This window comes from Anguilla rostrata, chromosome 9 (genome assembly GCF_018555375.3).
Source record: "Anguilla rostrata isolate EN2019 chromosome 9, ASM1855537v3, whole genome shotgun sequence".
In the NCBI taxonomy this organism is placed as follows: Eukaryota; Metazoa; Chordata; class Actinopteri; order Anguilliformes; family Anguillidae; genus Anguilla; species Anguilla rostrata.
Window position 1 is genome coordinate 25,684,573 of NC_057941.1, and position 16,463 is coordinate 25,701,035.

The 16,463-nt window shown below is 47.0% G+C and overlaps 1 protein-coding gene across 2 annotated transcripts in view; it reads right to left on the reverse strand.

Annotated features, from left to right (window-relative positions):
* Window positions 1-16,463, reverse strand: part of synrg (synergin, gamma) — a 33,142-nt gene that overhangs the window by 9,924 nt on the left and 6,755 nt on the right. The window contains exons 4-15 of one of the 2 annotated variants that reach the window (XM_064351344.1): window positions 15,046-15,158; window positions 14,651-14,756; window positions 14,168-14,279; window positions 12,457-12,765; window positions 10,309-10,386; window positions 9,534-9,730; window positions 7,696-7,959; window positions 6,975-7,114; window positions 5,345-5,460; window positions 4,749-4,811; window positions 1,890-2,840; window positions 71-598 (exon numbers count right to left, since the gene is read on the reverse strand). In XM_064351344.1, coding sequence (XP_064207414.1) covers window positions 71-598; window positions 1,890-2,840; window positions 4,749-4,811; window positions 5,345-5,460; window positions 6,975-7,114; window positions 7,696-7,959; window positions 9,534-9,730; window positions 10,309-10,386; window positions 12,457-12,765; window positions 14,168-14,279; window positions 14,651-14,756; window positions 15,046-15,158 — 2,977 coding nt within the window. The remainder of the gene's footprint in view (window positions 1-70; window positions 599-1,889; window positions 2,841-4,748; window positions 4,812-5,344; window positions 5,461-6,974; window positions 7,115-7,695; window positions 7,960-9,533; window positions 9,731-10,308; window positions 10,387-12,456; window positions 12,766-14,167; window positions 14,280-14,650; window positions 14,757-15,045; window positions 15,159-16,463) is intronic. The other variant, XM_064351345.1, reaches the window with a different exon arrangement.

The following is a 16,463-nucleotide window of genomic DNA, read 5'->3' on the forward strand; positions in this document are numbered from 1 at the left end:
ACAATGGGAAATGAGATAAGATCATCGCTCTAGAGTTCTTTCAGGCAAAGTGAAAGAGGTGGCGTCTCACCTTGTACAGAGAGGTCAAAGGTTGCTAGCTCGCTCTGGATCATCTCCTCGCTGGACCTCACCTTCGCTTGGGAGCTGGCCTTGAGGAAGTCAAATTTGCCAAATTTGGGCTTGTCGCCCTGGAAGGCCCCAAACTCGTCGGTGACCTCGCCCTGGGCCCCGTCGAGGGAGGGGTCAGCCGGGGGGCGGGGGGAGTCAGGCTTCTCCGCCACGATGACAGCAAAGTCCCCAAATTCGTCATCCCCGCCGGCGCCCCCTTCGTTGAAAGACACAAAATCAGCGAACGCTTCGAAGTTGGCGTTCCCGGGAGGGCCGTCCTTGGTGGGGAGAACGGCGGGCTTGGCCGGGCTGGCGTGGGTGGCGGCGGAGTCCGAGGTTCCGACCGACTCTTTGCTGGGCGCGGCCGACGGCCCCGCGGGCACCTTCGCCCCGTGACTGGCCGAGGAGTCCTCCTTGTCCGGCCAATCGTAGCCGACCGTGCCACTGGCCACAGACGTGCCGAAGGGATCGAACTTCAGATCATCCGCTTCTGCCAAGAAAGCGAAGGCAACTGAGTAGCTGTCTGATGAACACGGAACAGATTCTGTCCAACCCCACGCAAAGACTGCAGCGCAGTGAGCAAACACAGCAGCAGACTAAAGGTATTACAGAACACAGTGTGGCAAAGTCGTATACCTACAGCACCATTTTCTAAATTGCTGTATCACACGGTGCCATTGAAACTTCACTGTGGGCTCAGAGGTACAGGAATCTGCCTTTAAAAGCTCACTAGAACAGCACAGACTCCCGTGAGGGAAAGTCAGGCACCTTCACTACAGCTCGAAATGTGTGACGTCAGCAAAAATCGCTAAGGAGGTAAAATCCCGTCCGCTGTTTTTCCACTGAATAGTAATCCATTTCTGGAATTCAGCGGTAAAAAATCTCAATATATATAATTAGAAAAATCGATGTATTTCTGTTAGTCTAACATTATTTTTCAAACTGCACTGCTGACAGGACAGAACGCCACAGCAGGTGGTCTGCTGGTGGACAGGCCTGTTAGAAAGCAGGAACAGCATGTCCAAATACAACATTAACATGGACATGCATCATTCTCAAGGGCACACAGACACGTGTTCTCTCTCCCGTTCTCTCTCGCAAGTACACAAGCGCATGCACGCGCACGCACACACACTGATAGCTATCATCGCTATAAAGCAGAGAGTGCGTCTCTGGGAGGCGTCTAGCCAGAACATTCTTAATGAGAACACTGTAACTTGGCCCACAGGCCTTTACACATAACCAGTATTATATTTTTGTAGAATTTCTCAATAAATACACTGGTATGTCACATCCATTACCCCCAGAGAAGGACAAGAGAGGAGGTGAAGTGCCCTGAAGAAGAAGTGACAGTCAGATGCTTCTTGTGAATGCTTCTTTTTTTGCTAAGTTAATATTCTGAACTCTGGTGGATGCATTAACACTGACTTCCTGACAAATTAACATATGTTTACATCACATTCTGACCGGATAGAGCACACATCAAGAGATGGATAAACAGACGCATGAATAGATCCAAACGACTGTAAGTGTATAATTTATAAAGACTTTGATGGGAATTCAAGAAATTCACGGAGTGGCATTTCCATTTCCATATGCAATTACGCTTAATGGCACTCCATGAATCCTGGCACACAATGACATTTGGCAGGAATCGTGGAATGACATTAAGCCTGCTGAGTGCAGTCTTTCTAAGCATAAGTACATGCCCTCTGTCCCAAGGTTTGGAGGGACGGGTTCTGCGTGCTCATTGGCTGAGCACAGGCAGCGGCTCCACCCACCTGCAGCAGGGGGCGGAGGGGCAGAGAGACTGGGCAGGTCCAGGGAGCTGTCCGACATCACGTGCTTCAGGTCCCCGCCCAAGTCCGACAGCTTCATGTCCAGCTGCATGGAGAGCGCATCCTCCGAGTCCTCCCTGCCCGCGCTGCTGCCCCCGATGGACGGGAGGTCCAGGGACTTGACGGAGGCGCAATCCTCCTTGGCCCTGCCCGCCAGGCTGCGGTCGGAGGCGGTCAGGCTGGCGCAGAGGCGGGAGGGGGGAAAGTCGGCCAGGTCGTCCCCGTCGCTGCGCAGGGAGGACAGGGAGCCGGCCCCGCTCTCCTTGGACAGCTCCAGAGAGAGCTGCTTGAAGACGTCGTACTTGTCCGAGGAGCGCTGCCGGGGAGGCGTTCCCACGAGGCCGGCCACGCCCCCAACCCCGCTCCCCCCAACCTGGGCCTCGCCTTCAAGCGCCCCGGAGCCGCCAAAGGCCGCAAAGTCGGCGAAGTCGTCCTGGGCCGCCCCGTCTCCCAAGGGAGCCACGCCCATTACCGAGGAGGAGGAGGAGGAGGGCATGGAGCCAAAGAGCGCAAAGTCTCCAAAGTTCCCCATTCCTCCCGCATGGGGCCTGACCCCTCCTCCTGGGGGGGCTGCTAGAGGAGGCGGAGCAGAGGGATGGGCTGGGGGCGTGGCCTCCGCAGAGGCTGCAGGGGCGGGGGCAGGGCCAGGGGCCAGAGAAGAAAAGAGGTCCAAGTCTGCTACGCTGAGTGAGGTGGCTTTGGGCTGAGGGAGAGGGGACATGTGAGGCTGCTGGGGGAGAGAGCGAGAGGGGCACTGAGGAGAGGAAGGAGGGAAAGCTGGCTGGAAAATCTTGGCCTGGCTGGGAGGGTCTAGTGGGGAAACACTGTCGGCAGTTTTAAAGCTTGTGAAGCCGTCGTCGGCAGCAGGGGAAGAGAAGTCCTCAGATCCCTCACCTGTGGGAACAGACAAAGCCGCTGAGCAACAGTAGCAAACATGGCTCCATTCAGCAGCTGCTCTCACTCTCATGTCATACTTTGACTTCAACAGTTTGGGGTTTTCATTTCAAAATAAAAGTTCAACAACTCTTGTATAATAATCAGGACATTGGAAATTTGGGAAAAGTGAGAGAAAAAAAAGTCAACCACACAGCCAGCCATTGGCACAGAAAAGCGCAATTCAGCTTAGAACAGGGACTACCAGGAAAACCTGGAGCTGCTGAGATTTTACCCAATACCCAAGATACAGAGGTAATTGGCATAAAACAAATAATATTTGAAGATAATATTTTCATATTTTGTGAAATAATATTCAATGTTAAAATGTTCAGTCTTACTCACAAATTCAAAGCAAAAACAGAGAAAAGTTTTTTTTAAAGCCTGTTTTGTCTTGAAGAATATGTTTCAATTGATGGCAAAGAGAATAAAAGGGTCAAGAAAGCAATCAGTCTACAAAAAACTATTAATTCTTGTTAATTCCCTTAAATTCCCACTGAGAATTCCTCAAACTTGCAACCCTATTACAAACGCATGCACCAAAACACAGAACACTCACTACTAAACCCAAACACAGTGCACAGGGGCACACCCACATGCCCCACTACAGTAAACAAACAGACAGACACACACACACACACAGCACAGCAGCACTCACACCTCATCACAGCTCACACATGGAACAGAAGAAGCCCTGACTGAAAACAGGATCACACAGAATCGAAAGCAAGACTCTGCAATGCCGCAGTCTCCGACGGGGAAGATAGCATTACAGAAGCGGCAGGCTAAAAGATGAGTCTCTAAATTATGCAATGCCTGAAGTTCTCTGAAACCTCCCCCCCCACATCCCCCACTCTGACTGCTCCAAATTTTACAGCCAGCGTTTGTGAAGACCAATAGCTGACAGCAAGGAATAACGGAAGTATGGCTAAAGCAAAACTACAATGCTCAAGCTCGATGATGAGGGCAACAAGGAGGAGTTTCTTATTTTGTAATTATAGAAGCAACACACAGGAAAAAAATTCTGTCAAGAAATGGCCTGAGCATTATAAATACCCAGGAAACTCAAGAGGCCACTGCAACCAAGACTTACTGGAGCTGAAAAAGCAGTCCCTGCTGGACACTGCTCTAGTGAAACAGGGACGGGAAAGTCATCTCCGTCAACACCGTTTGTGTGCATCACAAGAACAAAAAAAAGAACACGATGAGGAGAACCATACACAAAAACAAACACACACACACACACATAAACAAACACACAGACACACATATATACACGCACACATACACACATACACACAAACACGCACACGGACACGCACATATACACATACACACACACACGCACACACATATCAGCAACAACATACACACAACAAGCACGGACACACACCCCGCACACACTTACACGCGACACACACACACACCACACAAAATACACACACACAGACACAGACACACGCACACACATATACACGCAGACACACACACACACACACTCACAGGCACACACACACATACACACACACACGCACACACATATACACGCAGACACACACATATACACACACACGCACATGCACGCATACATATACACGTAAACACACCACATTCATCTGACACCTTAAGTTAATAAACAGTCGAGTAACTATTTGCGCCAAACTGCTGAAAAAGACATAATTTGGGAGTCGTTTTTTTCTGTTCAATTGTCCTATCTCCCATGGCGCTCATTTGGCTCAGTGTGTGCGGGGCTTGTAATTTGGACTATGGAAACGCTCTCCAGGGCCGCGGGAGAAAACTTCACTGAATTGTTTATGCAACGATTGAAACTGCCGTAATGGGGTCGGGGACGAGACAGATTTGGCTTACCTACACACTTCTGATCTGCAGAATGGTCAAGCTGCCTGAAAATGCTGTATTTATCCCCAGGATCTAAGAGAAGAGAGGGAAATAAAGTCAGTTGTTCGATTGACCTCGGCAAGCACATAATTTGTGGACAAGGCTGTTTTCCGGATTCAAATTACAGACCTGCAGTGAAACAATCTTGCAGGGATACAGAACGTTGGAACAGGATCGCATTAAAGTTAAGATCGCAGAGAGGTTATGCATATTTATAATTTATATATATATATTTTTTTTTTTTTACTTGTTCTTGCATTTTCTAACAGAAGCATGCTATTGGTAGCGGGTGAGTTCGGTGAAAGTAATTGACACAGTAAATATAGTTTATTTTGTATACTGGATTTCCTTGTGAAACCTAAATGAACATAATGATAAAAAATAATGCATTAAAATACATTTCTTTCCCACCAAAACAAACGTAATCATGACTAACATGCTTGCAGGCGGAGTGGATTGGTTCAACTGCTCAGGCAGGTGTGGGGCTTGGGGTCTGATGTAATTTGAGGCGAGCTTGGTGCACAGCACGCGGCTCAGGGGTCAAAGGGCGTGGCTGGAGACGCTACCTGAAGCCGTGGGCAGGGAGGGGGCCGGCTCCACAGTTATCTGCTTGAAGGCGGCGTATCTGTCAGAGGAGGAGGACGACGACGCTCCGGACACTGGCATCAGCATTGGAGGAGCGCTAGGGGAAGAGAGCATCCATCAATCACTCACCATCCTGACTAAACCCCAGTCAAAAGCTACATTTCTATTCAGTCAATGAACAGAAATATAATTAACCGACTGAAAATTCCTGAGAGAGCACACTGGGCATTTTTTGCATTTCATGAACTGAAGAGAACTGACTGAACTGTAAAGAAATGGACTCCAACCTTAGTTTGGCTTAATTGACGTAATTGTAAATACACAAAAGTTTAAAACAATAAACAATTGAGAATAGCTGGCTAAAAAAACTCGAAAGGGCTTATAGGCTGACCACCTTAAAGGAAGGTAACGCATCCAAAAAAAGAAACAGGAAAATATATTAGATTGCATAAAAGAAATTATAATCAAAACCTGAGAAAAAGACTTAATATATGAAAATATATTTTAAAAGAAATAAACAAAATTGTGATGTACGTATATTCCATGTATAAATCATGTGGAAAAGGTCCTCTGAAGGCATTTCAAATAGTCATCTATTTCAGTTCTTTTAGTCATTCAGCAGCACCTCTGAATAAGCTCCTCTGGGACCTGGCAGGTTACTCTGACTCAGCTGAAGGCCGATTGGATGAGACAGAACTTCCATTGGTCACTTGAGTATTGAACTGTTCCCTCACCAGACAGCAAAACCTGCTATTTCCAAACTATTCTCTCCACAGAAATAACAGTCGCCAATTAGCTCATTCCGTAGCAAAGAAGGAAAAAAAAGCTGTTTTTAATTAGACATTGATACGAGATGAAGACATGGTGCCGAAACAAAGCCCTCTTTATATTTCAGGCTAGAACAAAATAGAGATTTCGACTGTGAAATTAGCTAATTTTGCTAGGTCTGTTCTCACTGGCTGTCATTAAAATAATCAACCGCCATGCCCATTACCCAAGCAGCGAGGAAACCTCTCTGGGTGGGTTTCAAAAGCAACAGACAAGAGAAAGCTTATCATCTGGCCGCCAAACAGGGTTAATTAACTGAGGAGACAGAGTTTCATTTTTAAAGACGGGGTGTAGGGGGAGGGTAAATCACAGGCTATTTGGAAGCTATACACTTTTAATGTTAAAAATATATAGCTTGTAGTGCATGCCAAAGTCAGGAGGCACTGCCAGCAAAGGAAACCTGGACATATTCTATGCCCATGTCTACAGCTCTATCAGAAACAGCCAGGCCTATGCTGACTGACTGGTTGACTGATTGGCTGGCTGACTGACTGACTGGCTGGCTGGCTGACTGACTGGCTGGCTGGCTGACTGACTGACTGACTGACTGACTGACTGACTGACTGACTGACTGGCTGACTGGCTGACTGACTGACTGGCTGACTGGCTGGCTGGCTGGCTGACTGACTGGCTGGCTGGGTGGCTGACTGGCTGGCTGGCTGACTGACTGACTGACTGACTGGCTGGCTGGCTGACTGACTGACTGACTGACTGGCTGGCTGGCTGGCTGACTGACTGGCTGGCTGGCTGAGTGCTTTATGAGTCTTGGGGTCCAGGCCGTACCTGCTCTGGGGTTGGGAGGGAGCGAGGCAGGAGAAGCTGCCCCCTGTCTCTCCCTGGAAGTCAGCAAAAGAGACGTCCCCTGACCCCGCCTTGGGGGCCTCCTGGAAATCCTGGAAATCATCGTCCTCGGGTTTGGCCTCCTGAGGCGAAGAGAAAACAGCCATCATTTAATCAATAAGGCCGAGTGTGCTGCACAGTGGGAACAGCAGAGAACACACGGCTGCACTGTGCTAATTATCATGTCTCATTACGCCTACAGCAATTACACTCATTATACTGTTTTCATATTCGACTTTTGCGATAACTCTTTTCGCCTTTGTTTCTTTTTTTTTTTATTCATCATTTATTTTACCAAGGAAGTCACAGTGAGATTTACATCACTTTTACACGTGAGCCCTGGCCAAGACAGCAGCATACAGTACATAAAGGTACCACACTACATTGACATAAAACACAGACAAGACGATCAGAAGACTTAAAAGAGCACACATTCTGGGTTGAACATGATTAAAAGCATTTACATTCTGTCTGAAATAATCAAATTAAAACAATCAACATTAACAAAGTAATCAAGTTTCTGCTTGCAAGGTATTCCATGTAAAAGGTGCAGCATAACTACAAGCGAATTTACCAAGCACAGGTCTTATCTTAGGATACTTTATGAAGTATGCATGAAGCAAGCAAACTCCAATTCGAACAAACTTGAAACCTGAGCTGTTACCTGAGCAGGAGGGAAGTTGGTGACGAAGCCGGCGGTGGGTTGCGTGGCAGTGCTGGGGGCCATGGCGGGAGCAGGGAGGGTCATGCCCATGGCCGGCGCCATGGCAGCCGGCATCACCATGGGCACAGGAGGCTGGGGCATGCTGGGCTGCTGGTGCTGGTGCTGGTGCTGGTGCTGGCGCAGCACCATGGCAACAGCAGGCAGGTTAGGCAATGGCGGGGAGGGGAACTGGCTCAGCACATCCAGGGATGCTGGTAGCCCGTTCTGTCAGAGATTAGAAAACAAACGTTAGTACTACAGCCCCTCTCATCAATCCACCACCATCTCCACTCAAAGGGACTACAGGAGAGGAACATTTCTGCAGAGCTGGCCAATCACAGCAATGTCCTTCATCTGCTGAAGAGAGTGCAGATTATTTTGATTAGTCTGGGAGGCGTGGTCACTGCGTTGATGAGCTGCACTAAGCAGGCAGGAGATACAGGCAGACCAGAGGAAGGTTACTGCAGCCAGGCCAGAGGAAGGCAGCATTCAGGTCTGGACGCACCCGCTGCTGAGCATTTAGCAGACGTTCTTATCAAGACAGACTTGCACAGCTTACAATCCACTTCTACAGCTGGATATTTACTGAAGCTATTCAGGTTAAGGACCTAGCTCAAGGGTACAACAGCACCCCACCGGGGAATTGAACCTACAAACTTGCAGTCACAAGCCTAGTTCCTAAACCTAAACCATTATACACTGCCATCCCACTCTGGGCAACCATCAGCATTCAGTTACAAACCAGGGCATGTAACAGCTGCACTTCAGCTAGGCGACCCACCCAAGACACCGGATCTTTTCAATGGTTTATAAGAAAATGGCGTTTCCTAAAGTCTCTGGTTTTGCTTTGGAAATTTGTAAGAGGCACTAGTCAACATCTGGAAACTGTACCTCCATCCTCTATCCTCAAATTTTCTGCTTATGAATATCCTTAGTTCACTTCTGCCTCTCTCCTCCAAGCCTCCGCCAAGCACAAGAAGCAACACCTGATTAAATGATTCATCACAGTCAAGTTCCATTTCAGCAGCCGTCACCAGGAGCCGTCCGCAGGTATGTTTTTTTGTTTTTTAATCAGCGCAAAGAAAGTTGTGCTATGAGAGCGACCCCGAGAGGCTTCCATTTGCATCACAAAAGGTTTATTATCGCAGCAGCCAGGCCGCGGTCGGGAGGACACGGTGAGCCAGCGGTGACAGGCTCCCTCCCGTTCACTCGGGTACCGCGTTAGTTTCCGAATTTCAGCTGAGGCCTCAGTGCACCCAGGGGGCTTCAGACTATGCTTCAAACGAACCACTTCTTCATTTCACTCCTTTCACTTAGCATCAAATGGGCCAAGAAAAAAAAAATCTCTCAAATGAGAGGCGTCTTTGCTACAGCACACACAATTCCAAAAGCTTATTGAAGAGCCAATAACATGACTGGTCAGGAGGACCTCTCAATGGCTTTCTGATATCTAGTATTGCCTTCATATTGTATTCCCATTTACTGGCTATAGAAAGATATCGAGAGCTTAGAACACATCTTATATTTTACATATTTATAAATATAAATGCATTTAACATATGTAAATAATTGTATATACATAAAATGCTAATTTTCCTTGTTTAAAAATGTAATTTCACACATTTCATCTATATGGACAAAAGACAAAGTGCACTCCCATGGCAATAACTCTCTTTGTTTCTTTGCTTTCATACAAATATCACCCTATAGAATACAAATAGACTCCTATTGTGCATGTGTCAACCGTAAGAAACAATGTCAATGTTAATACCAAAACAACCAATTAGATCACAGTCTACCTGGGTCACACCAATCATGGCCAACACGGTGTACAGCTCCTCCTTCGTCAGCTTGCCAGGCGTCGTGCGATTGGCTGTGGCCCAGATCTGCCCCAGCGCCTCCCTGGGCAGCCCAGATGACATCAGGATGGGGTAGAGCTTTCCGGTGTCTATGCCTGCTGGGGTCATGGTGAACTCAAGCACCTGCCTGTACAGATCTGAGAGACGGGTAAAGCCAGAGCACAGAACATAGGGAAAGAGTTCAGATTTTTCACACTGGAATATGGAGCACAGATCTCACACAGGCAAGAGTACTTGTCATTTTGTTTTCTATATTTTTTGCACTGTTTTGTCAGATATAAGGGAGAATTGATCCTTAACACCTACGGGTCAGAGCCCCAGAGCCTATAAATATTCATAAATGGCCTTGCTAGCATCATTATTATTCACTACAACCCTCAACTACCTTTTTTACATTTAGCAGTTACTCTAGTCTTTTGCTGCTGCCTCATCTCTGGAATCTGACCTTTGGTTTGGGAAACCATTTCACACAGTGACTAACCCAATTTAAATAAAATCACATACAACCCATTTATTGAGCTGGACATTTATTAAAGAAATTCAGCTTAAGTACCTCATTCAAGGTAGCTTATAAGATACAGCCCAGTTCACTATTACACTACACTACGCTCCAGCCTGGTATTGTGATCTAACCTGACTTAAAGAGTTTTTAATAATCTTGAAGGTAATGTACTTCGCTTTAGCAAAGAACAGCAGTGTGTCACACAGCATTTACCTGGAACAAGGCTGTCGTTGTAGAGCCAAGATGGGGCCATGGGCTGGATGTGCTCTTGCTGAGGGAAGACCCCGACTCCTGTGGAAAGCAGCACAGAGCACGCTCAAGCAGAGACAGTGGGGTCACCAGAGGTGAAGTCGCTACGATCTACACCAGGGGGTCTCCCATCTTATCTGAGAAAGGTGTATGTGCAGGCTATTGTTCTACCTGCTTTTGTAATGCGGTGTTCTATCTGCATGGTCCTTTTTTGCATTTTGTTAACCACTTTCTGTGCACTTTAGTCAACCAAACTACAGAAACCAAGAAGGGACATGTAGGTGTAATAACACCTCTCCAGTGGCTAATAGAGAGACTCTCAGGCACTGAGGCATGTCTGACCTTTCCACACTCTGCTGCCCATCCAAGCTTAACAGCCCCAGCACCTCAGCAATCATCATTCCCAACCCGTGACGAGGTCAAACAACCCCCTTCCCTCCACACAACAGGAGAGAAAGACAAGGGGACAAATAGGGGGAAAGCACTCTAGAACAACAGAGGGATATGAACCATAATTTTCACAGCCCTGTTCTGAGCGAGTATGCCACTCTTCAATGGGACATTTGGACCGTTTATCTAGAGCGCTGGAGTGGAAGGATCAGCAAACCGGCAAAAAGTTCAGATCAAAGAACGTCTCCATTTAGACCAACGCGGGGGGCAGGGATGAGGTGATTTCTGCCCTCACCGCTACGGAGGGTAGGAAGCATAGAGCAGAGAGCTGCTTATGGAGTCAGTGCGCACTTCTCTAGTGGAGCACATTAATAGAGGAACTCCTCAAACGTTGTAGGCAAAAGGAATAGCATCGTTACGTCTGTAGGAGCTGGGATCACGGCGTGGGTGAGCGATCCACCGTCTCACTGCAGTTCTTTTGTTGACTTAATCAAAGATTATGATGCCATTTTAGCCAACGAGACTTAGGCACTAAATTTGGCAAATGCTTTTTAACAAGCGCAATCATTCTAATCATTCCATCTTCACTGCTGGCATAGGCCAGAGGTAAAGTACAGCTCTTCTGCTTTTACAGCCCTGCCTGAAGGTTTAATGGCAATGAAAAGGCGCACATTAAATCCCTGGAGGACTACAAAACCCAGAAAGAATTTTTAATGCAAGACTAAACGCACATCACTTCATCAGGCAGTCTTCGGTGTACAGGCAGGTATCCAACTTTCTGTAAAGTACCAATTAAAAACTAAGAGTGTAAAATTGAAAGATGGACTGATGTTACCTATACAAGGTGGTGGACAACTTCTATGATCATGTATTGTCTAGAGAAAGAAGATGCTAAATTACAAAATGGAGAAGTATGACTATTTCAAGGAAATCTGTAGGTGGGTCTTTTGCAGTAAACCTCTGTGACCTTCATGTTTGAACTCTTAAACTGAGAATGAACTAGTGTGGGGAGAAAAATTAATTTTGGTGTTTTCGTTTCAATTTCACCCTTGCACAAATGGCCAATCAGAATGAATGAGCACCAGGCTATTATGGTTCATAGAATAAACTGAAAGTATGCTTGTAATGAAGAGAAATTGCCATTGTAATGTGAAGCACTCATCTAACCGCACAGTTGCCGCATTTGTAATAGCATTTAATAGCATTTGCTAATAAGCAGGCTTTTGATGGCATTTCCATGGAGAATATGACATTTCTAAAGGTTTTCTTTCCCCTGCCAGCTCTTCATTTTCACCCCCTACTGAAAGGGATTATGGGTCAGTGGTACAAAAGCACATCACAAAGCCACACACTGGACAACACTGAATGAATTTACCTGGACAAATCCCCCCTTTTGGCCATTTCAGCATTACTATTCCTATGCTTTGAAGGTACTGCAGTTATTTCACTTTATACAGCAGGCTGTCATTATGGCTCAACTTATTTCCCATGAGCCCCAGGCCTGAGGCATCAGGCCCCAAGCCCCAGCACTCTCTTAGAGGACCACCCCCACGGTGCCCGACTGGGAAATGGCACCTTTCAAATTCGATGCACAGTCCCAAACATCTGTCCTTTGGCATAAGTCTTTTCAGACCTTTGTTTTTTGATAATTGGATGACAGGAATCAACAAGAATCAAGGGTGGAAAATGAGGGCGAATGGAGGAAGATAAATTGAGAGTTACCTTTGGCTGCAGACTGAGAGCTGGAGGTGACAGTAGAGGGTTGGGAGGCTGGTGGGAAGGGCATAGAGTGAGAGAGAATTTGGGGTCGGGGGGCAGATTTGGGTCGCTGCCCCGGGCCTCCGTCTACAACAGGCCAGTGACCTGCGCCTGCTCTGAGGGAGGGTGAGGAGGACGGGACGGGCGGGGCGGGGGCAGGGGCAGGGGCAGGGGCAGAGGGGCCCTGAATAAAGTCGCTAAAATCGTCGTCGTCCTCGGGGAAAGCGGGGGGAGGGGAGTGAAGGGTGACAGAAGAGTGGGATGACGATGAGTCTGTAAAAATGGGAGGAGAGATAATGATGGAGCACGTTCACGGCACACAGTTACAGGCAAAGACATGCACACACAGAGCACTCTGGAGCACCGCATCGAGGATGTGAGAGAAGCACCGAGCTTTGTCCACTTCAGAAATGAGCAGGCCCTGTCGCTCACTGCCCTTACATGTATAAGAGTTCACAACAGGCACGCACAAAACACTGAGCTTAGCGGTCCAAATCAGAATCTCTGTAATGACCAACGTATTGGGACATTATAAAGATGAACAATAATTTGTTTATGTTTGTCATTTATTTAAAAAACCATTCTGAACCAGCCTAATAGAGCTAACTTAGCATTTAGCTTTTCCCTCCATTTACATCACTTTTTAAGATTACTTGTTTTTAATTGCCGCCCATTTCACAAGCCAAACCAAAGGCCTGAACGGGCCAAGTTTGGCCCTCAGGCCATGGTTCTGATGTGCCCAGACTGCAAAAGTTCACAATCAATTTTATTGCCAGCTTCTTTTTCAATACAAAAATATGTAATATACCATACATATAAAACACATGAATTGTGATGCCCTGCAAATATTATAGAGCAAAATGATGGATAAAATGTATAACAATTGCCCCACAGTTATTATACAGCATAAAAAGATGCTATAAAAGCTAGGGGCAGTGCATCATAAATAATGGACACAGGCGGTTAGCTCAGCTTTTAAAACCGTATCAGTGCCTGTGATAATTGATACTACTCCATTTTTTCCGCTGGCCGCACAAACTCTTACACAGTCTTCAGTGAGCGGTAAATTGACCAAAAAAAGGATCGATGGTTGCAGTATGTTTGTTTCCTGGCAACCAGCATCATTTCTGAAGTGCACAAAAATAAACATTATATTAAGAAAACAATTAACATATAGTTCTAATAAAAACAAAGTGAAGTATGAACATACACAAAAGAATGTTTCAGAATATGAACACAGACATAAGAGGTCTACCAACACAGGCTAGAACAGCTACTGGGGGTCTATAAACAACAACTAGAACAGCACAAAAAAGCAAACAAAATGAAAATGGCAGCAGATCAGATCTCCAGATTCCCACTGCCCACTGCCAGTTGGGCAAGCTTATTGTTCTAGTATGTTCACCATGGACACTACCTGCTGTGACATCACTGTCTGCATGGGTTATTTAGCACTGTGAGGGAGAAACACAGAGCTACAATGGTGTGTGAAACACACAAGGCATACCCAAGTGAAAAAGGGGGATGCAGTGTTCTCTCTGTGACAGGGTTCGCAATGTGGCCGCCTGTCCCAAGTCTCGCTCCTGCTCTAGTCTGTTTAATGGTAGCTCTCAGGGTGAGGTCTGTGAGAAGCTGCTGTTATATAGGCGTTGTTAGTGTGATCAGACGATCCTACCTGGGTTCTTGGGGTGCGAGGAGGCCGAGGGGTGCATCCTGGCGTCTCTGCTGAATCCGTCCAGGTTTCCCCTTATGGCCTCCAGCGCGTCGTCCCGACTCTTCTCCCCCATCTATAAGCACACACACACAGACACACACACGCATGAACACGCACACATGCACACACGCACACACAGACACACACACAGCAGAAGTGAGCAGCTTGGAGGGTTGGAGGGTGAGTGGGAATTCAGTGTGGTGTGGAGAGATCACACTATCTGTTCCAGCAACAAAATTATCGGCATATTTGTGTTTGGACAGAAAACTGGAAGTGCTTTGAGCATTTTGTAGCCCAAGTTAACAACTAATACCCAAATAAGCTGTCAGCATATCTCATCAGAACATTGTTTTTCTATGTCAGGTTTCCGAAAGACACAGCATAAACTGGGAAAAACTGGACAATAGGGTTCAGATGCACCCGTAGCAGAGTGTGACCCCTGACCTTGGGCTTGATGCTGCTCAGCATCCGCAGCTTCTGTTTCTGCTCCTCAAACTGCCTCCTCTTCCTCTCCTCCTCCAGCATGCGCTGATGCTGTTCCATGTGCTTTCTGAGAGAGAGAACGAGAGTGAGAGGACGAAGGGAGGGAGGGAAGGAGAGAGAGAAATAAAGAGAAAGAGAGAGAGACATACTCTCCTAAAACATTTTCATTCCACAGCTGCTACACAAACTGCAGTGATTCCAGATCACAGGCTAGCTGTGCCCTCTTTGCAAGACTAACCATTGTAACATTTAGTTTGGTGGAATCAAGTGCGTGTGTGTGTGTGTGTGTGCATGCGTGTATATACACACACATAACAGGTCACACACCAGATAAAAGCCAAGCTAGTGGTACTCACTGACGGTCCTCCACCATCTGCTTCTGCATGTCTGCGGTGTAATGGGGCCCAGGGGCCCGCAAGCCCATGAACTGGGGCTGTCCCATCATCTGCATCCCCATGGCCATGCCCCCCTGAGGAGCCAGAGAAACACAAATTACTGACAGGCAGCTGCGATACTGACAGGCAGCTGAGATACTGACAGGCAACTGAGATACTGACAGGCAACTGAGATACTGACAGGCAACTGTGATACTGACAGGCAGCTGAGATACTGACAGGCAGCTGAGATACTGACAGGCAGCTGAGATACTGACAGGCAACTGGGATACTGACAGGCAACTGGGATACTGACAGTCAATCAGCTGGGATACTGACAGGCAGCTGGGATACTGACAGTCAATCAGCTGGGATACTGACAGGCAGCTGGGATACTGATAGGAAGCTGGGATACTGACAGTAAATCAGCTGGGATACTGACAGACAGCTGGGATACTGGCAGGCAGTCAGCTGGGATACTGACAGTCAGCTGGGACACTGCTAGTCAATCAGCTGGGATACTGACAGTCAGCTGGGATACTGACAGTCAGCTGGGATACTGACAGTCGGCTGCTTCACTCCATTCAAGTCGAGCTGTGATGTTTTTTAGCGCAACAGTACAACCCACAGGGGTGTATGCGGGCTTAACAAGTGCCAGTGAGTCCCAAAACCCTTCGGCCTCTGTCATGCTTTCGGGGAGCATGTCTTTCATTAACATTTTAGCAATGAAAATCTGCTGTGGTTTCAGCTGGACAGCTGTCACGCTGACAAGGTCTCACTACGTAGCTGGATGCTTGTTTGCTGTGATCCCTCAACCTTGGATGGTTTGGTTCATCGTAGATGTCGATGTGTGGTATATGAATTTGCACTGATCACTGTTTTCATTGAGCTATTTAAAATCATTCCGCACGGTACTCTTTAGCAAGCTGCCCATCTTTTCAACTGACGGTAAGTAAATAGAATGACAACAAGCCCCACCCACCCCCCTCTATCACCCATTTACAGCAGTTTAGGTAACATTTGATCTTTTATTTTGAACGGTTTGAAAATTTCAAAAGAAAAAAAAAACAATCTTTATTAATTATTAATTTGACAATTGCCGAATCGATGGTGTTCACATTCCTAATTAAGAGCAGCACCAGATCTATCTGAGGCAGGATAGACAGATGCCTGCGCCCACAGCTGCTCACTGCAGCAGCACCGCACTTCTGCTCATTCTGCCATCTGCGGCAGGGGCGTAAACATGAGCTGAACACATCCAAAGACAAACAAACAAGCTGACAGTTACACACACACAAGCCTGGCAGACTGCAGAGACATCATGCACAAATGTGATGGGAGAATGAGGTTTCCTGAACAGCATAATGTGCTAAAGGAGCTGCAATGACCTGCCAATCGCT